General features: G+C 43.4%; 1 protein-coding gene across 2 annotated transcripts; it reads right to left on the bottom strand.

Annotated features, from left to right (window-relative positions):
* Positions 1 to 392: 392 nt before the first annotated feature.
* Positions 393 to 24,231, bottom strand: LOC311524533 (uncharacterized protein). Of its 2 annotated transcripts, XM_084635700.1 has the most exons (9): positions 24,033 to 24,231; positions 17,591 to 17,935; positions 15,832 to 16,059; positions 14,497 to 14,580; positions 10,482 to 10,601; positions 5,999 to 6,054; positions 4,092 to 4,182; positions 2,280 to 2,319; positions 393 to 1,115 (listed from the first exon to the last, which is right to left on the bottom strand). In XM_084635700.1, exons 1-9 carry the CDS (start codon positions 24,079 to 24,081, stop codon positions 977 to 979), a joined length of 1,152 nt encoding a protein of 383 aa, XP_084491826.1. In that variant the 5' UTR covers positions 24,082 to 24,231; the 3' UTR covers positions 393 to 976. The 2 variants fall into 2 exon arrangements, with proteins under 2 accessions (XP_084491826.1, XP_084491827.1); XM_084635701.1 differs by lacking the exons at positions 4,092 to 4,182; positions 5,999 to 6,054.
* Between the last annotated feature and the right edge of the window lie 1,182 nt (positions 24,232 to 25,413).

The following is a 25,413-nucleotide window of genomic DNA, read 5'->3' as shown; positions in this document are numbered from 1 at the left end:
CCGGGCAGCCCTCCCTCCTGACCTCCCGTGGGGGCTGGTCCAGGCCCTGCTGCACCCCCCCTCCCAAACGCTCCTCACTGCCCCCCACAGGGGGTGCACCCCACAGTTTGGAGACCTCTCGTGTAAGTGCTTCACACATTTCAGTTTTAAAGTCTCACGGTGCGGCCCAGGGAACAGAGTTTCAATGTGTAATCAAATACAAATTGTTATTAACCCAGGCACATTTGAGGCCATGATATCCAGCCCAAGGAACACAAGTAGCCCCTGATCCACAGTGTGGTCACATCTGATTTAGATCATCATCAACCTTATTTCTTCATTTTTCTTTGATTATGCAAAAGGAATAAGAGTTAACATTTGAGGGGTTTGACATTGCAAAACTATTAATCATCCAAGTTAGTTCTTCTCTTTATTATTGCTCACTCCACAGCATGGATTCAGGCAGTCAGGTCAGGGGAATATACGGAAAGGTTAAAATCTATTCCAGCAGTAATACAGCACCCCCTGGCTTCAAATGGTTTCCATCACATACAGCGTTTACAGTTTGGTTCACTATACAAATTGTTCCAGCACCCCTGCTGTTACTCGTAAATAAGGCCCAGATCCTAAGCATATGTGTAGTCCAGTTGACTTCAGCAAGATTATTCTGGTGCTTTGAAGTTACTCATAAGCAAGGAGTTCCAGGATTGGGGCTTAAGAGACTAAGAATTTTGAGATTCAAGCAATGGGTAAAAAATCTTCTAATAGAGGCTACTTTATCCAGCAGTTTTAAAGATGGCTCAAGAGGAAAAGGCCCAGATCCTCAGGGGATCACCTGGAAGTTAGGTGCCTAAAAACTTTAGAGTAAAATTTGCTTCTAGGTTTTAAACTCCCCACAGTTCAGATATTTGGATCTGGGTTTTGGTTTGTATCCATTATTTCCAGGGTTAGCAAGGAATTAATCCTTATTTTCCAGCCTACCATGAAAGAGCCTCTTTTAGATGCTGGATTCCACAGGATCGTGACATGTTCCCTGTGATATTGAATGGCCGTCGGGTATCTGCTGCAGAGTCAAAAGGGTATTCTCTTCTTCTACTCCACTGAGAATTTTTTCAGGCTCTGCAGATAAATCTGAGCTGTAACAAGAAGTGCAGATTATTAATGGGGTAGCAAACAGATACATGGGCCCATCATGGTGGGCCAAATCCTGAAATCTTAACTTAATCTTTGCCTGGGCAATTCCTACTGAAGTTTGGGGCCAGATCTTCAGCTAATGTAAATTGGCATCTCTGCATTGTCGTTAATGGAGTAATGCCAATTTTCACCAGCTGGACCATTTACATTAATATGCAGGTTAAGAGAGGGCTTCAAGTCTCATGCTTGTAGGTGTCAACTGATCTCCATAGGGGATCGGAAAAGAATTTCCCCTTCTCCCTTGTACAGCACAGTAGAATTGGTTATGTGCAAGACAAGGCGGATGGCCGGGGGCCATTTTCCACTGAAAATTCAGCTATTGACCTCTGGTAAACATCTGCACTTGATGAGCCACTGGTCTAATTAGCCATTAGACCATCCTCTATTTTGACTAAGCAACAAAACATTTCAACAAAACCCCTCTTATGAAGAAAGAATTAGAATTGCCTCACTCCTCTCTTGAGACCGTCATCATGCATAGTATCCTCTTTTGCCTGTTTGGCATGAACACCTCTTCACTGTGGACTGTACATGAAACTCTTATGTTGTCGTGAGTCAGCAGAATAAACTGTTTTCCTGGTTGGGCACGATAATGGGCCAGATTCTGCCTTCACTTGCTCTGGTGTAAATCATAACTCACCCCATTGAATTAGATGAAGTTATATTAGTGTAAAAGCTGTGTAAGTCAGAGGAGAACCAGGCCAGTTGTGCACACCAGATTCTTCTCTCTCCCAGTGTAACACCAAAGGGATTATTCCTAATTTACACCCATGTGGCAGGTGATTGGGTCCTTATGTGCCATTTCCTCCAGGTGTTTGATCAAATCCTGAAATGGGTTATTTAGTTCGCTGAACTGAAGTCACTACATGACATCAAGCATCACCATTAGCAGTTCTTCAGTGTTCTGGTTGTCTATTTGTTACTCCATTATGTGCAATTTCTAAGCAGCAATGCTTGATTGTCTGGAGTAAAGTGGTCTGGAGGTCAGTGTCCTAACGCAGCATGTGCAATCTGTCCTGCTCCCATTGCAATCAATGGCAAATCCCATATTGCCTTCAGTAGGATCAAGCTTGGACCCTTTCATAGGAAATGACAAAACAGATTACCTTTTTATGGTATGCAGTTGATACTTCCCCAAGCGTTTACCTAGAAACAAAGCAGTGCTAATTAGAATCTGACAAGGAAAAACAAACCCATAATTCTAATGAAATTCTAATGCACTCGGACACAGAGACAATGTAGTTGTAGCAGCTGAGCAGGGACCAGTGCCCTGGTGCATCTACACAGCAAATAAAGACCCATGGCGGCGAGTCTCAGAGCTGCGTCAACTGATTCAGGGTCGCCAGGCTTGCACTGCAGGGCTAAAAATAGCAGCGCAGAAATTCAGGCTTGGGCTAGACCCACACTCTGAAACCCAGAGAGGGTGAGGGTCTTGGAGCCTGGATCCAGAACATCTACACTGCTATTTTTAGTCCCACAGCACAAGCCTCCTGTCCAAGTCAGTTTACCTCAAGCTCTGAGGCTCAGTGCTGCTGGGTTTTTTGCTGTGTAGACATTACTCACAGTTATACCGGCCTGTGTCAGGAGTAACTCCAGTAAACTGAGTGTATTTTCACAAGTGCTAAACCTGTCAGTGAGATCAGAATCAAGCCAGTTACATGCATGTGTAATGAACGGGTTTTGGCTCCTTAGAGGTTGCTTCCTCCACATCACAGCCAGCAGTGAATTCCTCCTAAACTCTTCCAGTCCTGCCTGTGAGGAAAACAAACCTCCACCAAACGAATAGGGTGACACGATCCTCAGGGGATAAAGAACACTGAAATGTTTTAAAACATTTTAAACAAGTGAACAAGTGAACTCACATGGCTATGTGTAACCAGTAATGTTCTGGAGTAAAATAGGTTCACTGCACTTGTAAAGAAAATCTTTACCAGTGCTGCTCTTACTAGCTGCCAGTTCATCAGTATTCTCCTCACTCCTGGAATCAAGGTAACACCGTGATAAGGTTAATTCCCCTATGCATTTGCATGAGAGATCATCCTTTTGATAAGCAATAGGTACTGTGAGCCTGATTCTCTTCTCACATTGCTTTTCCATACGCAGGTGTTACTCCATTAACACCACTGGGAGAAACAGGCTCTGTATAGGTTTCAGAGTGGTAGCCGTGTTAGTACAACGAGGAGTCCTTGTGGCACCTTAGAGACTAACAAATTTATTTGGGCATAAGCTTTCGTGGAGTGGGTTTTAGCCCATGAAAGCTTATGCCCAAATAAATGTGTTCATCTCTAAGGCTCAGTATAGCCACCAAACTCTGCTTCAGCTGAGTCACTCCAGATTTACACTACTGTAACTGAGAGCAGAATTTGCCCATTGTACATATCTATATATTAAACTGCTTCCAAGAACAAATTCTATAGTTTGTTCCTCATTTGACAAAATATAACTAATACCCACCAAGCAAGACATTGTACCCCAAACCTTTCTTTTCCCTTGCCTGTAAAACAGTGCTGTTACTTATGTATTAAGCATAAGCTTTTAAGCATCAGTTTCCCCGTGTCTGGATTTGCAGCTCAACATCTGCCTTTTGCTATGCAGCTCCAAAATACCTTGGGGTGTTACATCCGTGTAAAACTAGCATGAGGTTAGAATCAAATTCCTTCTCCATAGTGGGTTGGTTATGACCAGGCCTCACTTTTGGCCCAGTCTTCACTAAATAAGAATGAACTGTTTTCACATATATGCAGTCAGCAAGAATCAAAAGCACTCAGGCAATGAACAGCAAGATTTAATGCATAGTTCACATCTGCCTTTGTGTCAGCAATTCAATATTTGGAGGACAGAAAGATGCAAAAGGGATCCACATCGGACAGGCAGCCAATGCAGAGCATTAAGATGGACACCTACCATCCAGTACTTACATGTCAATAACACTACCAGCACCAATGTGAAGAGAAGAATGACTGTCACTACCACAGAGATGATTATGGTTGGAATTTCATTCTTTAGGTGCTAATGGGGGGAAGAAAGCAGAAATGACTTTTAAACTATGCTTTTTCTCTGCTAAGTTTAATTAACATCTGGTTGGTCTGACCGATGAGTACGCTGAAATACTGTATCTGCAATCAGCAGGAGTTTGCAGAGTAAATTTCAGGATGGATTTTCTGAGCCTTCCTCATGAATACGAAGAAAAATCAGGAATTCTACATGCAACATTGTGATATGTTTTGAAAGATAGTTGGATTGTGTATTGTGATAATTCCAAGCTTATTTTTGTTTTGCATAAGTTGGAGATTTGGCAAAACCACAGGTTACTTTTGCAAAATCTCCTTGGGTGGGTTTTGGTTAAGCAAAACCCAAACCAGGGGTGGTTGGATCTAGGCCCCAGTTTTATCTGAGCCAGATCCTGGCCCCCATTATGAAATGATTGTCTCTCCCAACCAACAATATGCAGTGTTGTTGTAGCCATTTGTGTACCAGGATATTAGCGAGACAAGGTGGGTGAGGTAATATCTTTTATGGAACCAACTTCTGTTGGTGAGAGACACAAGCTTTCGAGCTACACAGAGCTCTTCTTCAAGTCTGGGAAAGGTACAGATCTGAAGAAGAGCTCTGTGTAGCTCGAAAGCTTGTCTCTCTCACCAACAGAAGTTGGTCCCATAAAAGATATTCCCTCAGCCAACTATAGATTTTTAGACTTCACTAGCCAAGAAGCGAAAAAGTCTGATTCACAGGTTGCACCACAAAGCCATCAGTGAACACCGTTGGCTGAACCTCAAAGATGGGTGACTTAGTGTTTGTCCCTTTCAAACACTGCCCTGTTTCCACAGCAGCAGACAGCATGGTTTGAATCTGAGAAATTTTATCTGCAAAGTTCATGAATATTTTATACAGTAAGAAAAACTTAATTCTGGAACTGAGGGGAGGCAGCACAGAATCACCGTTCCCAGCACATCTGGATCAGTTCTGGGGTGTGAGACCAGGGAGGCGGAGAAACTTTTCCTTGCCTCGCACACAGCCATTGTCATCTGATCTTATAAAAATCCGTATGTTGCACTTGGTCAGACTCAGCATGACACATCCAACTAAGACACTCTAGCCCTTTCCCCTCTTTCATTTCAGCTGGTACAGGTCATCCACACACAACTGATCTATGAGGACAAACTAGCATATTGCTGTATGGAACAGTAGAGGACAAAAAGTAGGTGACATGAAAAATGGCACAACACATCAGCCAATGTTTCTTGCACCTTTCTTGGAACCATTCAGTGCTGGCCACTGTCAAAGACAGCAAACTGGACGAGATGGACGATAGGTCTGAGCCAGTCTGGGAATTCCTACATTCCCCCGTAAAAATTTTAAAACCACCTACCATGCTACTTTGCGGACAGTGTAACCTTAGCATAAAATGCTATATAAATGACTGACAGGTCAGGCAGGCTGTTAGCTAATCAGACATTTCTGAGCAGGGCTGGGCTAATAGCAGTTTTTTTAGTTTTGTGGTTGAGCTGAAAAATAACAAAAATAATTTTGTTCAACTCAAAATAAATATTGGAAGGTTTTGTTTTGTTTTCCAGAGTTTTTAAAACTTTCCATTTTTTTACATTCCAACACGATATGTCTTTCTGAAACTAAAGGCAAAATGGTTTTGACATTTCCAAAAAAAAGATTTTAAACTTTTTTTTTTCCAGCTCAAATGCTTCATCGAATGTGACCTAAATTCACAAATGGTTTCAGTCAACCCAAATTTGCATTTTTTTTTATGGAAAAACTGTTTGCATGAAAATTTTTGCCAAGCTCTGCTTCTCAGACTTAGAATAGTTTTTACCTGGTTTGGATTATCTACACTTTCCTCTGACTGAAGTTTTGAATCTGTTGAAGCCTCTGACAACAGAAAAAGCAGAGAATAAAATGAGTATGGCCCAAAGTCTGATCCCTTGTCGAACAGAACCGAACTATGTGAAGTCAAATTTGTGAAGAAAGGTCCTACTCAGTGTAAGTAAAATTGTCAGAATCTGGTCCCAAATAAAAAAGAAGCTTTAAATTGTAGGATGAATCTCATTTGTAGCTAAGGCAGTGGTTCCCAAACTTGTTCCCCTGCTTGTGCAGGGAAAGCCCCTGGCGGGCTGGGCCGGTTTGTTTACCTGCTGCACTCGCAGGTTCAGCCAATTGCGGCTCTCAGGGGCTGCGGTTCGCTGCTCCAGGCCAATGGGAGCTGCTGGAAGCAGCGCGAGCCGAGGAACGTACTGGCCGCCGCTTCCAGCAGCTCCCATTGGCCTGGAGCAGTGAACCGTGGCCACTGGGAGCCGCGATCGGCCGAACCTGCGGATGCAGCAGGTAAACAAACCGGCCCGGCCCGCCAGGGGCTTTCCCCAAACAAGCGGCAGAACAAGTTTGGGAACCACTGATCTATATATATCCATGGTACCCCCACACCTTGAATATGGTGTGCAGTTCTGGTCACCCCATCTCAAAAAAGATATACTAGAAATGGAAAAGGTACAGAAAAGGACAATAAAAATTATTAAGGGCATGGAATAGCTTTCATATGAGGAGAGATTAAAGACTGGGACTGTTCAGCTTAGAAAAGAGATAAATGAGGGGGAATACGAAAGAGGTCTATAAAATCATGACTGGTGTGGAGAAAGTGAATAAGGAAGTGTTATTTACCCCTGCACATAACACAAGAACCAGGGGTCACCTAATGAAGTTAATAGGCAACAGGTTTAAAACAAACAAAAAGGAAGTACTTCTTTACACAACACACAATCAACCTGTGAAACTCATTGCCAGGGGACGTTGTGAGGACCAAACCTATAATTGGGTGGAAAAAAATTAGATAAGTTTCACCAATGGCTATTAGCCAACATGGTCAGAGGCACAACCTCATGCTCTGGGTGTCCCTAAACCTCCGACCGCCAGGAGCTGGGACTGGACAACTGGGGATAGATCACTTGATAATTGCCCTGTTCTATTTACTCCCCTGGAAGCATCTGGCATTGGCCACTGTCAGAAAACAGGATACTGGGTTAGATGAAACATTCGTCTGACCCAATATGGTTGTTCTTATGTATTTTCTTTAACTTGTAAAATAAGGAAGCTGTGGTCTCCACACAATGAATTTCTGATGCATCACAAAGGGCAATGCTCTGAAAAGCTTTGTTTGCTCATTTCTTATTTAAATCATGTTCACAGTGAACTTTAAATCATGCCATGGTGATATAGTGCTAGCAATGGACTGACCTTAGTTTATAATGGACCGAGTTCTGCAAGATGCTGACGTCTTAGACTTGTAAGCTCCTCACAGGAGATACTTAAATGCCTCACAGGATTGGGCCCGTTGTGATTAAAGAGCAGCCCACTGAACTCAATGCATTACTGGGTTGGGCATGTTAACATTCAAACAGACTGCTGCAGTGACATTACAGATCATGCTCTGAAGGCAAATGTGTGATATAAAAACTAACCTATACTGGCAAAAACATTCTGGTGTCTGAATGAGTCACATGCACATTCACCCGTACATAGAAACAGACTTCCTAAGACAAGTGTCTGGGCGTTTGACTTCACTAAATGGTAAATTAACTGACTACCATTCCAGACTCAAGCCAATCAATCTGGTGAACAAGATGTCATCAGTATTTCGATTTATAATGAAGATTTAGATGGATGTGAGGGAAAGTTTGTTATTTAGAATTTAATCACTGTGCTAAATATAATTAAATTTGTTGTATAAAAAATGAAGCTGTGTTTTTATGTATATTAAATCCCCCATTGTGGAACACAGGTTTCCTTGTACTTCTGATATAATATTCTGTCCTCTTTGCTCCCCCTGGAGCTGTTTCTCTTTTTATTTATCTTGAAAGAAACAAAAATAAAATTTTTAAGAAGACATGTGAGTGGAGCAGTGGAAAGTAGCTGATAAAAAGGAGCCCAATTCTGACTTGACTTACAACTCCACAGCTTCCAACCTGGGCACCTCTTAACACAGAAGGTTTTATCAGTTGGGGCCTGGGTCTAGCATTCTTTCGATCCAACTTCAGGCTACTGCATTCCACCACGTTGGAGTTCATTAATTCCAGAAGCACATTCCTCCAGGTGCTGCTTTTGCAGGAATATGCAACAATGAACAAAGTGATGTGCGATGTTGGTCATTAAAATAGTAGGGAGCAGTCTGCCAAACTGGCCTCATAAATTACACATGCAAATGTAGAGTTCGTCTGCTTATGTGGGAATGTTAGTGCTCAGTTAGGGATACTGTACTTGTGGATGTAGGTCAGCTGCCTAGGTTTGAGCATTTAGCCCACAGAATTTGAAATTTTTGTTTAGAGAGAGGTCAGTTCCAATCCTCACTTTCACGCCAAGATTTCACTAGCAATGTACAAGCCTTAACTTATACCATGCTTAAAGTGCAGTGTGCTTTTAATCAATGTATTGTGTTGAACACATTTGTTCACAAAGGACCTAATGCAATGGCATGATAAATGGAATTACAGTCAGCAGCAAAAATTGGCCTCTTTTTTTTATTCGATATCATTCAACTGCTCTTCAGTATTTTGTCACTTACATCCACTTCACTCTGTTCTTGGGAGAAGTCAGTCATAATTCCTTTGCATGGGTGTGTGAGAGTGTGACTCATTTAAACAGTGGTGTGTTGTTTGCTGGTTCAGGCTCTGTTGTTGGTCTTGATACCACACTGTTCCATTTAGCGTTCCAGCTAGAACATCAGCAGGGCAGCCCTTTTGTAAAATAAAGTACTCAACACAATAGCACATTCACTGCATTTCCTCCTGGGCTGGGTCAGGTCCATCTGTGCTTGATTCCCATCCCGATCAAAAAGCAATAATCATCTGATTTCTGGCATAAATTCCTCCTTAGCTATACTAAAGAGGCTGCTCAAACAAAACATGTTAGAGTCTTGCCTTCAGCAAAGGACCAATTATCCAAGGACCTGCTAAAGTAAATTAGAACCATCAGGAGACATACTACCCCATGCCGGTCTCAATTCCAGCCGTCCTGCTACGTGACAAATGCCAGTTGTAGTCATGAGAACGGCTTGGATCATTGTATTTAATTTCAATAACGTTCTCCCTACCCGCAGAGCAATCTTTTTGGGGGGTATATAAGAAATAGATGCACTTTTATTCAATCCTTGATAAGCGTGACTAGCAGGTGGAAAAAATGTTGTCACTGAAACAAAACGGATTTTTTTTTTAAAAAGAAGTGCCACCAAAACCCAGAACTAAAGTCAGATATTCCAGTCTCATAACACCAACAAGACAATTCAAAGAGCAGGCACAATGAGTGGTCACTAAAAGAGAGAGATCCAAATTAGCTCTCAGGTTGAGCCTCTAAATATTGGGCAGGTACTAATTAAGACTCCGTAGTTAAGCATGAGTTGAGTTTTGCATTTAGGAACAGCCTCATGGTATGAAATACTGTACCGGCCGAGCAAAGAGGAGAGTGCGGGCACACGGAGCCCCTGGCATTGGAGGGGAAAATGGAGAGTACATATAGCCCTTGGCATGAGTGGCAGGGGGTGCAGAGAGTCCCTGAAATAGAGAGGGATGGGAGTGTGGCACGCAGGTAACTTGTGGAGGTGGGCATGGGGGAGGATGCAAGGGGCCCCTGGTGTGTGGGCAATGCACAGCCTACAGAAGCAACAAAAATGTGTGACCACCTCATCTATCCCACTTCTCCTTTCTATAGGATGTAGCAACACACTCAGGGACAAACGATGTTTCCCTGGAGTCAGCGGCGGGGAGGCGGGGGGGTGTTGCCACTGACTTCAGTGCCATCAGACCTTTGCCCTAAATGAATGACTTGTGAATTTAAAACTGCAACAATGACAGACATAATAAATATGCCTCTGAATTGCTCGGCAGCCACCTGCAGAACCGTGCTGTGCTCCGCAGATTAGGCTGTGGAGTGCCGAGATGAACTATTTAACCAGCAGATGGTACAGCGCATGCATATATATTGGATTGCCTGCCCTTATGAGGAGGAAAAGTACGCTGCTTTATTAAGGGCAGTAGAAAGATTTGAATTCCGTGGGTCATATTCTGCTCTCAGTTAGACAGCTTTCAATGGAGTTACCCGCATGTACACCTTGGAGCAGGATCCTCTCCTTATGTCCCTGTTCTCTATTGTTCATGCAGGATAATATAAAAAAGGGAACTTCTCAGCTTTCTTCCAAAACTGCCTGTCCACCCCACTTAATTAATCTTCACTGACAACTCCACTGTCCTCTGCAAACCCACACACACCGACGAGGCTACAGCAAATATAAAAATTAATTATACTCTCCAGACCTTCACCGAGTCCCTCTTTCGGCGAGTCTCCTGCAGATGTCAAGGGAAATGTAGCGTAAGAAATAGCATTCACTTCACTTGCCTCAGGGGCTGTCTGGACCGTAACTGGGGGAACTGTCCCTGGAATTAAAATAAACAGAAACTTCTAACAGAGTCTCAGGACTCCTGGGGTTCACCCCAGATTTCAGAGTTTTCACAATACAGTAGGCCTGTCCTGTTATTTTGCTGAAATAAGCTGTGCTACATTTGATCAGTATGCATGTGTAGCATACTGAAGTCAGAGCCACTGTAACAAAGAGGTCCAAATCCTGTCAGGTCACATTTTCACAATGTATTTTTTCCAGCCACTGATTCCCCCTAGAGCAGATCACACCCAGATCAAATCTAGCCACCTTACAGGATAATTTGGCTCATTCCCTGGAAGGCATTACTAGCATGTAAACATGGTATATTTGCAAATGGTGACATTCTCTCTACCTGTAGGAAATGGACTGTCTATGGATGTGTGACTATCATCAGACCTCACAGTAGATGTTTGGACAGTGGCAATTCCCATCACTGAAACAAAGCGTAAGAAGACAAGCTAAAAGCAGTTCCTCGAGTAAACACTGCTTTGGAACGCAGAAGCTCAGAAGAAGAAGGACTGCAACACGTGATTTCATCAGTCCTGTTGCTGCCTTTCTCAGCCATGGAATGCAAAAGGAAACACAAAGAGGGTACGTCTACACTGCATGAAGAGATCCACAACACTGAGTCTCAGAGCTGAGGTCAACTGACTTGGGCTCACAGGACTCAGGCTGAGGGGCTAAAAATAGCCATGTAGACTGACCCGGGCTCTGAAACTTGGCACCACAGGGTTTTATTGCAGTGTAGACATATGCTGAATGATCCGATCAGGGAGTTTAAGCTGCAATGGTTTACTATGTTTTTCTACTCCATCAGAGCACTTTGCAGACCATTTAGAACATGGGTTACCACTTACAGAGTAAGCATTTTCATATGTTCTTTGCACTGGATCAAATCACTTTAGGCTACAGCATGTGAGAAGATATCATTCAGTGGCTCCTCAAAGTAACCTAATAAATGCTTCATCGGTCAGCTTAAATATGATGTTTTTACTCCAGTAACGTCTCTGCAGAGCGATGCCCAGCTGATGGAGCACAAGGAAGGAAAGTGGATGGTATGATACGTAGGCCTGGGCCCAAAGTGCGAAACGGAGAGCTGAATATGGAGCCAGACGTGGATTTCAGTCTGGCCTCAAAATTCAGATCCGAGTGCAATTCAAACACCTCATCCCCTCGCCCTGCTACCTCTGAACCTTGAGGGTCCTACCACCAAAGGCTGAGCAGTACACACCTCTGGTGCTTTGCCTCCACTTCAGAAGCTGAAAGAATGAGGGGCTAAAAGCTCAGTTTAATGCTAAGAACTGTGTGGGCCGACTTTGTGGACAAGCTTCTCCCACACAGCTCTACTCAGTCCTGATTTGCTGCTCGAGTTTTTAACCTTTCCCGAACAAAGCCTGCCAATGGGGGCTAACGGGCTATGAGGCTTGAATGAATATCCACAAGGGCCAGCACACTCCTGTTCACTTGTGTCTTAACCAAGGAGGGAGCTACAAGGAACAAATGTTTCCTTCAAAAGGTGAGACAGCGTTTTTAGAAAGCCCATGTTCTCTTCACACATCAGCTGTGTCTGAAAAAACAGGAAAGCAAATGTGCCTACAAGAAGTAACTGAACCAAGAGAATTTCTCAAATCTGTTGTTCTTGGGGCCCTTGAGAGACAGCATGGCGCTAGCTGAAGACCACAGCAATGACTTTCCCACGGTCAGAGCAATGACTTCCTGGTGCATTGTCACTCTTGAAGTTTGGATTTCCTCTTTTTTAAGCCCCTATTTGCTGACATTTCCCCAAGTGGGCTATTGACATTGCGGCGGGGGGGGAGGGGGGAAGAGACAACACACAGGTCATGCCTTTAGTTCTGGAGGTCCCTGGTTCAGTCTCTGGCCAAGAGGGTGGCTGCCACATTTGAATTGATGTCAGATCAAATCTCAGAAAGCAGTACCTTGGACAAGGACAGGACTCAGGAACAAACAAGGCCTGTTCCAGTTAGTGAAGTGGGGAAATGTTACAGCCAGATGGAGATTGACATGCATTAGAGACCCTACGGTAGTGACCTACTGTCCTCCAGTTTCCATTGGGATACTAGAAACTGTGTGTAATGGTGCATCATCACCTCAAGAGTCCCCCTTATGTCAAAGTGCGGTGTTGCAGAGGTTTGCATCTCCACCACCCCCTGCAGGACACCTGTCCTTGTGTGTCACTCAGCCCACTGGCTGAGAAGCGGCCAGTTCAAACCACTTCCAGAGTAACAAAATGTGCAAGCGTAGTCCAAAGTCCAAGAGAATCAACCTAACCCTTCCCATACATTAACTGACTACCATTCCAGACTCAAGCCATCAATCTAGTGAACAAGAGGTCACCAGTGTTTCGATTTATAAGGAAGATTTAGATGGATGTGAGGGAAAAAGTTTGTTATTTAGAATTTAATTACTGTGCTTAATATAATTAAATTTGTTGTATAAAAAATGAAGCTGTGTTTTTATGTATATTAAATCCCCCATTGTGGAACACAAGTTTCCTTGTACTTCTGATATAATATTCTGTCCCCCAACCTGGAGCAAATACTCACCAGCAACCACACACCACAGAACCACTTATCCAGGAACCTATCCTTGCAACAAAGCCCATTGCCAACTGTGTCCACATATCTATTCAGGGGACACCATCATAGGGATTAATCACATCAACCACACTATCAGAGGCTCGTTCAACTGCACATCTACCAATGTGATATATGCCATCATGTGCTGGCAATGCCCCTCTGCCATGTACATTGGTCAAACTGGACAGTCTCTATGTAAAAGAATAAATGGACACAAATCAGACATCAAGAATTATAATATTCAAAAACCAGTCGGAGAACACTTCAATCTCTTTGGTCACTCGATTACAGACCTAAAAGTGGCAATTCTTCAACAAAAAAACTTCAAAAACAGACTCCAACGAGAGACTGCTGAATTAATTTGCAAACTGGATACAATTAACTTATGCTTGAATAAAGACTGGGAGCGGATGGGTCATTACACAAAGTAAAACTATTCCCCCCGGCTGTTCCTCAGACGTTCTTGTCAACTGCTTGAAATGGCCCACCTTGATTATCCCTACAAAAGGTTTTTTCTCCCCGTGCTTTCCTGCTGGTAATAGCTCACCTTACCTGATCACTGTCATTACAGCGTGTATGGTAATACCCATTGTTTCATCTTGTCTATGTATATAAATCTCCCCACTGTATTTTCCACTGAATGCATCCGATGAAGTGAGCTGTAGCTCACGAAAGCTTATGCTCAAATAAATTTGTTAGTCTCTAAGGTGCCACAAGTCCTCCTTTTCTTTTTGCGGCTACAGACTAACATGGCTGCTACTCTGAAACCTTCCCATGGGGTTTCCCTGCCTTCCCTGGCTCAGGTATCAAGCACTGTCCCACCCAGCACAAGTTTTCCTGAGGCCTCCAGTCTCTGGCATTTTGTCCCTTCACAGGAACCAGCCAGCCTCCAGGTTCTCCCTCCATACTGAACTCCTTCAGCCTATTTATAAGGCCCAGGTGTTTGTTGAGTTCATCAGCTGATCATCCTTTAGTCCCATGCTCTCTAGCTGACAAGTAATGATCTAATTACCGCTCCAGTGGAGTGAATGTGCCTAACTGGCCTTTAACGCTTTCTCGCCCATGATGTGGATTCACTCCTCACACTGTGATTTCCTGATCAGCTGAAGCATTTTGATCTGAGTCAGCACCCACAGGGACTCGTGATACAGATTGTTTCCAGATGATTAAATAACTATAATGAATCTTTGATTCACATTCAAGAACAGCCAACACTTCTGGTTATGGTGACTTGTCAGAGCTCTGAACCCAGTGATCAAATGTCTTCTGCTCCGGTATGATCATCACACATACCTGGACTGAGAACACCACCTTCTGTAGTGAAAGCAGGATTGACATTTTCAGTCCCCTCGGAGATCAGAACCGGAGTTGGTGATTCTGTAGTCATGGAGACAAAATAAAATAAGATACTTAAGAAGACCAGCCTTTTCTTAAAAATGGTGTTCCAAATTGCTGTTACAATTTTGAGCTGCTAGTTAAATGTGGGTGAAAATGTGTAGACACTATTTATGTCGGCAATTCAGGTGCCTAACTATGACAACTTACTTCACTGGCAATTCTGGTGGGTAGGCATCTAAATGCACTCAGGTGTGGGCATAATTAATTGTGCCCGCCTTTAACTGTGGGCATGAAATTATGGGTGCAGTATTGGAGGCCATTTGTGAAAATCTGTCCCAAAATGTTCATGTCACGAGTACCAACCAAAATAAAAACTGGAAACAGTTGCAAGCAGCACTGTGTGCAAACATCAGTCTGGGGAAATGAAGTCATTAACACAGATAAAATTGGAGATAAACAAGACCAACATCAGCGTTAAGAAAATGAATGAAAAGGCAAGTAGTTTATCAGTGCTGCTAACTAATTAATAATAAGGCCCTGACGCAGGAAAGCCCTGAAGTATGTGCTTCATTTTAAATATGTTCGTGAGTCCTGTTGACTTCATCAAGCACAGCAGGTATTTAAGCAACCTTCCTCAACAGGGGTATTTTTCTGAATTGGTGCCCAGGTTAATATAAAGACTTGAGTGGATCTTTGTTTCTTCACCCTGTTGTCCCACCACTCACTACCAGCCTGAGGCCTTCTAAACAAGAGGATCTAGTCTCCGGAAAGTATCTAAGTGGCATAGCTGTTCACATCACAAAGGTGCTTGAGGAAAACAAGAAAGAGCAGAAGGGAAGGGAAGTGGAACTGGACTGTGTCTTGTGGAGCAGGGAAGTGGAGACAGCACAGAGAGAGATGTATGACTGCAACAGGGATAAGTGTATATGACACAGAGGAGTCAGCACTACTTCTGGACACAGTGAAACCTGCAACATTAATTCTTAAAATGCCTTCCAGCAGAGAACTGACGCCGATGGAGTTATTGTAAATTTATACCAGTATTAGTGAAAGGGCATGGCTCAATAGCATCAAAATGAAACAAAGTTACATTAAAAACTTTCAGCCTAAAATGGGTGGCAAAGTAGACTGAAAGCATCCCTCACTTAATAGGTAAAAGAACAGATAATTCATCAGCATGTGCTGGGGTAACAGGAGTGCTCCATATTAAGGTAGGTTTTTCTGCCCTTTTTGTGCCAACCTTGCCATGGCACAGTGAGAGAGGTGCTCAGAGCTGTCTGCTTTTCATACCTTCAGTAGGGAGAACAAGTTCTGTTGTGAAAAAAATGAAATCATCATCTTCAGTCCACACAGAAGCTGTCTGAAAAATGGTTGTCAGGGCAGGAAAGGTTGTTGGGAGGGCAGCTGTGGTTGTCGTTGTGGGAGTAGTGGGTGTTGGGAGTGCAATAGTGGTTGTCAGGGGCAGAGTAGTGGGTGTTGGGAGGGCAGTTGTGGTGGTTGTTGCGGGAGTAGCAGGTGCTGAAATGACATAAAGAGAAGCCGGATCAGAACATCTTCAATAGAACTTAAGTAAAACAAAGCCAAACCATAACTGAATTTAAACAATCTATTTGCCAAAACTCTGAGAAAAGGCTGATGAACAGGTAATTTAAAAGGCCAGTTAATTAGGTCAGAAATGAGTCTCAAATTAGAGCTGGTTGGAACACTTTTTTTTGCGTGGCCAATGTTGATTTTTTTGTCCAAAATGGACAATCCAAAAACTGAAAATTTAGAGCCAAAATCCCTAAAGCCAAACATTTCTCAATTTGGAATTTTCATTTTTGGGATGAAAAATCAATTTTTTTCAAGGAAAGCAGACACATTCTATGAACATTTTTGTTAAGCTAAAAAAAACCAAAACACTCAATTTTCTGTCCAAAAAAAAAAAAAAAGTTGCAAGATAATGTTTGACCAGCCATCATCCCGAGTTGTGCTGTATCTTCCTCAGGCTGGGGAAACAAAACAAAAAAATTAACTGAATGACCAACTGGTGCTAAAGCAATGAGATCAAATTTAATGTGATGTGAGCAAGTGTGACTCCGCTGACTTCAGTGGAATTGCACCTGTTTGTACTGAGTCTCCCTAGGGCGCTGTAATATGAAAGTGCACTTCAGACTGAGGTTGAAAAGGACTTCACTAGTCCCTCCCCATGACTAGAGGCAGCTGTGAATTTTTTAATAGTTCTTTGTTGAAAAATGCTGATTCATGAAAATCAAGATGGTTCCCAAAACAGGATTGGGTTTGATGAATTTCCTAACTCAAACAAAAAGTGTTGAGAAAAAAAAAAAACATTTCAAAAGAGTCAAACAGAAACATTTTGATTTTTTTTCAAAATGAAAAATTCCAATCTTCCAGTTCAGAATGACTCTTCATTTTGAAATTTAGACTAATTAGACTGAAAAAGATTTTAAAAGGTCAAAGTCAAAAAGAAACATTTCAAAATTAGCATAACAAAATGTTTCGATTGACTTGAAATGAAAGAAAAAAAAAGAACTGTTCTTTGGTTTGTGAATTTTTCAGTTTGTGAATATTTTCAAGATTTTGACTTTTTGTCCTGATTTAAGACAAAAAAATATTTTTGTTCTTGAGACTATTTATGGGATGGGAAACCATTTCCCACCTAGCTCTTGGGTGATGAAATAGGATTGTTCACTACTGTATGTCTACACGTGTCTGCTCATAGTTTAGAGCACAGCACAGATCACTGGCCTTGAAAGTTCACCGAGCACACCGCTGTTTCTCTATAAAGAGAGACAAGGAGGATGAAGTAATATATTTTAGGTTTCAGAGTAGCAGGCGTGTTAGTCTGTATCCGCAAAGAGAACAGGAATACTTGTGACACCTTAGAGACTAACAAATTTATTAAAATTAACAAATTTATTTTAAATAAATTTGTTAGTCTCTAAAGTGCCACAAGTACTCCTGTTCTTTTCTCTAAGGTGCATAGTCTAAGCCTCAATGGCAGAAGAATGGATTTCTTTCTACAGAGAGAGAAGAGAATTTTGCTCACCTCTATAAACCTGCAAATTCAGGTTTTGTTTGATATCATTGAACCATCCAGGAATCTCTATGCGGCAGCAGTATGCCCCTCTGTCTTTGTGGTCCACATTGCTTATAGTCAGAGAGACATCCCCTCTGGGGATAGGACCTTTTAGTTGGTATCTGCCACTCGCTGTAGATATCACCTTCCACCCATCCGTGCGAACAATTTCACTGCTGCATTTAGATGACGGACAGATTCCCCGGCCCCAGCACATGACACTGATGTCACTCATTTGTCTAACGCTGTAGGTGCAGGGTAGTTTGACGGACTGCCCCACCTTTGCTCTCACTACTGTGAGAGACACACCATGTGCTGGGGAGAAAGAGCAGGGAAAAGCAAAGTCAAGACCTTTTACTCCATGGATACACAGCCCTACTCCTCAATCTCACGCAGTACTGTATCCCGAGAACAGGACAGTCAGGTAAATATTTAAGTAAGAAGGGGATCTCCTTTTGCCTTTCCCCCATGCACCCTCCATTAGTTAGTTTGTTTTAATAGTGGAATAGTGACCCCTTGGGTCATCCCAGTCTGAGCCCTGCCGGAGAAACCCTCTAAGATACTCCGGGAAAGGACATAAGCAAGTGCTATTAGCAAAGAAGATGGCAGCCTTCCCAGTCTTGACCAGAGGCCTGCATCTTGTTGTATATTAGTCTTTGCTCTCATTATCCTGCAGCTGTGCTGTGCAGTGGGATGAGCAGACTTATGACCACCAGAATGCTCCCTAAAAGGTGAGGAACACTGAGCCAATGGCTCCAGTGTGGGAGGAGAAGGAGTTACAAGGTGATGGGAGGTCAATACTCACTTACCCTGAGGGAAGGGAGGGAGACAAAGATAGGGAATGCTCCCATCTCTCCTGAGCTGTGAAGAGTACTATTATTAATTATTATTATCATCATTATTTTTTTCCAGGCATCCTGGCAAAGGAGATGCCTGAGGAGGGAGTACAGAGCAACAATCTTTTAAAACCCATGGGTTGAACAATTGGCATGTCTATTGAAATGGAGACGATATCACTTGCACTTGAGCACCGCAGATTCCACAGCAAAGCTGAGAAAATGGGACTCAAGTTACGCAGGAAAGTCTTTCACCTTGTGGTCACCATTTCAATCCCAGCCCAAATTGGTCTGAAAGTGGTTGCCATCTATTTGGTGACCTGGTGTGAAATGAATTTGGCAGTCTCAGTCCATCCCCATCCCTGTCCCACCAAAGAAAAAGAAAGATGTTACAATTGGCTCTAAATGCCTGTCTCGGCAGTGAGGCCAATAATCACCCACGTGTGTCTAAAGGTAATCTCTCCACTCAGGGTTGAGGTACATTGGCAGGCCAGTGCTGGAAGCTTGCCCTGCCATTGCTTATGCCGTGCCTGTTCTGAGAATAAATAAGGGTAGGTCTTCATTCTGCAGAGCTGGCTCCACCCCCCGACCCCAGTTATCAAATGGGCCAGCACCTTTCCTGAATACCTGAATACAAAGCATACTGAACCTGATGCTCCTCAAGTAGACCGCTGTAAAGCTGGAATAAGTCCATTGGAGCTACATTGCAAGAGCAGGCTCGGGTTAACAGCGTGTTCAGCTTTACTTTGCATCTACAGACAAACCCATCTCATTTAGCCCCGGGTTTGTCTCCCTGCCACACAGCACCCCCGCTGAATGGCTGTGGGTGTGATTCTGAAATCAGAGCTAACAGGGATGGTTCAGCCAGGGATGGTTCTTTTAGCTAAGGGCACTGTAATAAAAAAAGAAGAGTTCGCATACTGGGGCAAATTCCCTGCTGGCCTAACTCCATTGACTCGAAGGGACGTTAGCCAGTGGAGGATTTGCCCCCTCCTGTCTATTCCAGGCTGTATGACCTGCCCCATGTCCCCTGAAGTTTTAATTATTTTTTCTACCTTCCTTGTATTCTGTCCCTGGTCATTTCTAGCATCATGCTGAACAAGGGCCATGAGGAGGAGCATGTCTCCTTGTGTTTTCCTTGCTCCAGCCCAGACCTGCCCTGCACATGGCCTTGTTCCAGTCCTGTCCCAGCCTCAGAACCAGCCCTGTTCCTGCCTTCCCTGGCTCCACGTAATCCCCTTCTGACCCCAGTTTCAATTCCTGGCTCTGGCATTTGAACTGGCTTCAGTTCTCACCCTCAGCTCTGATTTCTGGCTCTGACTCTGTCTTGACCCTGGACTTGGATATTCAGACTCTGACGCTGACCCCTGCTCCAACCACTAGGCCAGACCACCCATGACTTGGTTTCCTGATAGTTGGTCCCATAACACATTGCACCTCAGCTCCAGTGCCTAGCTATTGCAGCAGCCCTAGTGGCAGGATGACCCTATTGGTCTAGGCCCTCTCCAGCTCACTTATTCCAAAGAGGAAGAGAGGCAGCTGGTGCTGTTACCAGCAGCCATAGCCCTGGTTCTGCTCAGCAGGTCCTCTTAGCCAGCTGAGTGAACTTCCTTTCCTCTTGGCATGACTCCCAGGTAATCTAGAGATTCTTCCAAATAGGCCCATCGTTTTTTCCATGCACAATTCCCTGGGTGACATTTGGTCTGTACCATTTTGCCACAGAACTCGTTATTGGGATGACATTTTGGTTCCGTTATCACTTACCCAGATGGCAATTTGGATTTCTAAATTCAAATGGTTGATTCAGACATACAGACAAAGCAGCACAGAAGGCAGTGACATGCAAGGGCTTCAGCCCTTCAAAATTATGTCTGTGGGAACCCGAAGGAGTGTCCTTATGAGACATAAGACCTTGCAAGATGATGATCTAGTTTATTACTAGGGCAGCCTAAATTTATTTGCCTTGCTGCAGTACTGCAGCAAAATGCAATGCAATGCCTTGCAATGGGGAATTCAGCCCTCTTTGCCATGCAATGCCTTGCAATGGGGAATTCAGCCCTCTTTGCCATGGTTTCATCCGATGAAGTGAGCTGTAGCTCACGAAAGCTCATGCTCAAATAAATTGGTTAGTCTCTAAGGTGCCACAAGTACTCCTTTTCTTTTTACAGCAAAGTAACTCACTTAACCAGCCTTGGCAGCCCAAGGTGGTGAGCCAGGAGAAGGGGCTAGTTAGCTCAAAACATTAATACGTATTAGGGTAGCCCAGCTCAGAGGTGCATAAAATAAGACCAGATGGAGTACAGCCTGTTCATTTCCAAGCTGCTAGGAAGTAGGAACCCTACAGCTTTGGGAATGTGAACATCTTCTGTCCACCTTCATGTTATCCAACCCTGCATGACGCAAAGGGAGCGCCATTCGGCAAACGCTTTCAACGAGAAAATGTCTCTCATTTGCATTCTCTACCCTGGAGAGCAGCGGAAATTGGAGTTTACAAAAAAATGGAATGAGGCACCAGAATGTCTAAGACACTGTTTCCAAAGAGCACTGGCACTAGAAAAATGTGGTCCCTGGAGTTTCCCTTCCTTCTTTTCTTCCTGTGTTACTAACATTCCTGAGAGGACTAGCAAAGATGGAAGAATATGAATCCAATAACCACCTTTTAAATTAGCTAAGGGCTTTCCAACGGCTCGTTACAGCATCTCTTAATCTTAGGCCTCATCTAAACTGCAGCTGGGATGGTGCTTCCCAGTTTGAGGAAACAGACACATGTAACTCTGTCGGAGCTAAAAAGAGCCATGCAGCAGGGAGTAGCATGGGTGGCAGTTCAGAATAGCCTGTGTGCTAACCCGCCTGAACCCCCGAGCATGCATTCAGCAGGGTAGCCTGAGCAATCGCCCATGCTACCTCCAGCTTCACAGCTATTTTGAGCAGACTACTTGAGCTGGGAAGTACCTCCCAGCGGCAGTGTAACTGTACCTTTAGTTCAGTTAAGCAAAATCACACTATTGGCTGTATCTAGGGCCCGACCAAATTCACGGCCAAGAAAAACGCATCAAAAGATGGTGAAATCTGGTCACCCTCCATGAAAGCTGGTCTTGTGTGCTTTTACCCTATACTATACAGATTTCACGGGGGAGACCAGTGTTTCTCAAATTGGGGGTCCTGACCCAAAAAGGAGTTGCGGGGGTGGGGGGAGGGGTCACAAGGTTATTGTAGGAGGTCAAGTATTGCCACCCTTACTTCTGCACTGACTTCAGAGCTGGGTGGCCAGAAAGCGGTGGCTGTAGGCAACCCCCCCGCTACAAAAACCTTGTGACCCCCCCCCCCGCAACTCCTTTTTGGGTCAGGACCCCTACAATTACAACACTGTCAAATTTCAGACTTAAACAGCTGAAATCATTACATTTATTATTTTTAAAATTCTATGACTGTGAAATTGGCCAAAATGGACCATGAATTTGGTAGGGCCCTAGCTATATCTAAACACTTTAATACCTCCATTGGGGCCTGATTCTTGGCCCAATACTCACATTAAGTCGCAACTGCTTATATGAGCAGTCCCACGGAGGTCAGTGTGTCTACCCAGTAAGTGCTACTCAGTACAATTGTTGATTAAACAGAGAAGGGCAATAAAAGTCATATAACGGTCAAAACACAACAATAATTGAGTAGCTCATAATTGGCTACTCACACCATATTTATCAATGTCTCTTTTGGGTCATCAGCAGTGTTTGAACCTGTGGCCTCCAGTGCTAAAAGCATACATCTCTGCTACTTGATATAAGGGAGTAACTCCACTAAGGGGTAACTATAATAGACTCTTTTCCTATTATGTAGACTAGCTACTAAAGGGGACGCAAAGATGCATATGCTTCTAGTGTGGGTTGTACATTAGAGCTGGTTGAAAAAGGGATAATTTTTGCAAAAAAACTTTGCCTTTTTTGTTGAAAAAACATTGATTTTTTTTCCCTACCAGCTCCATTGTTCATATTCGCTTAGAGCAAGTTAGATAATAGCATGAGTAACAGGTTCTCCAGGGGCTGAGTTGATAAAAGGATAAATATAGTGTTTGATAAATATAGTGTTTGTTCCAAGATTTAACAATGCTGAGCTAAGTTAAGATGGGTGAGACGTGACTAATGGTCATTTTGACCCCTAAGTATGTTTCCATATGAAGATATTATTGAAGCAACCACAAATGAAGGCCTGAAAACTGACTTTCTTTCAGGTTGAAGGAGTGGTGGATAAAGGGTCCTCAGGGGCCTCCTCATTAGGTCCATAAGGGGCATGGTAATAGGTTAGGAATATTTTGGATTTCCTGTGGCTGCAGCAAATCCCGGTGTGGTTTTGGCTCCACAGAAAGCATCATGTACCCTGGTGCTATGTTATCTTGCCCGCTGAATCTCAATGGGAATTGGTGAAGGGATAAAATCAACTTTTGTCTCTCACTGTTTTCTACCAATTTCCTAATCTTTCCCTGGTTGTCAGATAGTGGTTTATGAATATTGCAGTTACTGTAAGCATTAGAATGGCTACTTCCTCCTGTTTGGCATTTTAACAGCTCTATACACCATGGACAATATTTCCAAACCTGGGTGACTAAGGTTAGGCTACTCAGTCCATATTTAGGCACCTAGGACAGAATTTCAGAAGTACTTAAGTGATTTAGGAGCACAAGGCCCACTGAAAGTTTTATTTAGGAGTTTGATTTAGGAGCAAAGCCCACTGTGCTCCTAAGGCCATTGGCTCTTCTGAAAATTCCCCTAGATGCCTAAATATGGATTTAGGAGCTTAACTCTAGGCACCCAGGTTTGGAAATTGTGGCCAGTATCCTACCCAGTCTCTCAGGTTTTTCTAATTCTCCTTGTAACATGCATCTCTTGTAGTACTTCTGCGCCAGATTTTACATGGAAGATAATTAAATGTTTTGGGTGGGATTTCTGAAAGTGCTGCGTGTTGCTATAACTCTGCTCCCACCTTCCTTCCATTGGGAGTTTTGCCGTTGATGTTAATTGGAACAGAGTCCAGCCAAGGCAGAGAGCTTTACAAAATCCCGTGCTTTGTCTCATTTTATAAAAACATTTCTCCATTAATATTTAAAAATAATGGCTCCAACCTGGGGCTGGCAGCTCAGCTCAGGGCAGACAGGAAACGTTGGCTTTGCATAACTATAACAACAACACAGAAGTAATTTTTTTTTCTAAATCTGTCTTAATAACCAACAGACCCTACACACAACTTTTGCATATAAAGGGGAACCAGATAGTACGCCTGAATAATTACTAAACTAATTAACTAATACATTCTTCTGCATTGGCACTAATTCAAATAATTTTTACAATCTTCTAAAAGGTGACATATATTTACAATCTCATATGCGAAAAGGAATATACTGTATATACACATACAGAAACAATAAATGCGAGTCACATACATGTTTACAACCTTATACATGGGTAGGGGTGTATATACAAATAGAAACAATGAATACCATTTGCTCTGTAACATTCCAAAAATCAAATGAATCTCACTTTGTCTTCTGAAGAAATACAGTGGTAAAGCAAGAAAACACTCACCTATATACAGCTGTAGCATGATCCAGGGAAGCAACAGGGAATGGGCCATTTAGGCTGATTAGAAACTCCAGGAATGTACCAGAACTGACAGAGGACCAGACCGTATACTTTTCAGAAATGCTGAGTGAGCCTGGCTGTAGTGCAATTTCTCCTTTTTTAAGACTTTACATACTGCAACCTCCTCTTCTCCAGTAGGAAGTAACCCTCCTCATAGAATATCAGGATTAGAAGGGACCTCAGGAGGTCATCTAGTCCAACCCCCTGCTCAAAGCAGGACCAATCCCCAATTTTTGCCCCAGATCCCTAAATGGCCCCCTCAAGGATTGAACTCACAACCCTGGGTTTAGCCGGCCAATGCTCAAACCACTGAGCTATTCCTCCCCCTTCAAGTCCTTCCACTAGCTCCCCTTTGTACAGGGTATGAAGAACAAAGCTCCCTGTCCTTGCATTCACGACTCCTCAACCCAGTCTATGCCACTGACCTTGTCTCTTTAGGAGTTTCCCGGGCCCCTACATTGCGCCAATGCTGCCTTCTGCTTGATGACTCCCGCATTCGCTCCCTCTGCCTCCATGCTTTCTTCCATGGCATCCTCCATGTCTGGAGGGCCTCTCAAAACGTGTTCAGCAAGGCACTTCCTCACCTGATTCAAATCCCTCCTCAAAACTCTTGCCAAGTCACATATGAAAACAAACATTTTTTGGCTCTTTTTTTGACCAGGTGACAGAGCTCTGGTTTTTGGGCCTTGTTCTCAGAGATTCACTTAACCTCAGAACTGACCTCAGAAGAGGATGTATGGCGTGGCCTTCCTGTTTAATACTACAGGCTAGGATTTTCAAAGCCTCCAAAGTTCCATAGCCCCTCAACTTTCAATGGTATGTGGGTGCCTAAACCCCTTAAGCTCTTTGCAAATCTTAACCACAGATGGTTAAAAGCACAGCAGGCATATTTTTGTCAACCCTGCTGTGGTGGAAATTATTGCTCTGCCACGGTTTGGGTGAAACTCTGTTGTGGCTAGGGGGCATAGCAGCTGCTCTTCATTCAGGATAAATATAAAAAAAGCAATTAAGCTCCTTTCTGGAATACAGAGTTGCCACAGTAGAACCCACCACCCAAAATACTGGCTACATGAAAGACCTTTCAGGAATCTTAGCTATGTGGGTGGAGGGCTGAATGCAAATGCAGGGGACTGGGCGTTGTTTGAGGGAGTTGTATGAGACAGAGCAGCAGAGATGTGATGGAAGCAGACAGAGAAGGCAGCAAGGAAGCCCCAGACACAGCCAGAGAAGCACTTGTAGAATGACCCTGAGAAAACAGCTAAGGCTATTTTTACACTACGAGGGAGGCATGTGATGCCTCACTTGGATACACACAGTCCTGCTT

The sequence above is a fragment of the Lepidochelys olivacea genome, assembly GCF_965140295.1.
Source record: "Lepidochelys olivacea isolate rLepOli2 genome assembly, chromosome: 8".
Classification (NCBI taxonomy): Eukaryota; Metazoa; Chordata; order Testudines; family Cheloniidae; genus Lepidochelys; species Lepidochelys olivacea.
Note: the sequence above shows the minus strand (reverse complement) of the source record. Positions and strands in the feature narration are given on the sequence as shown.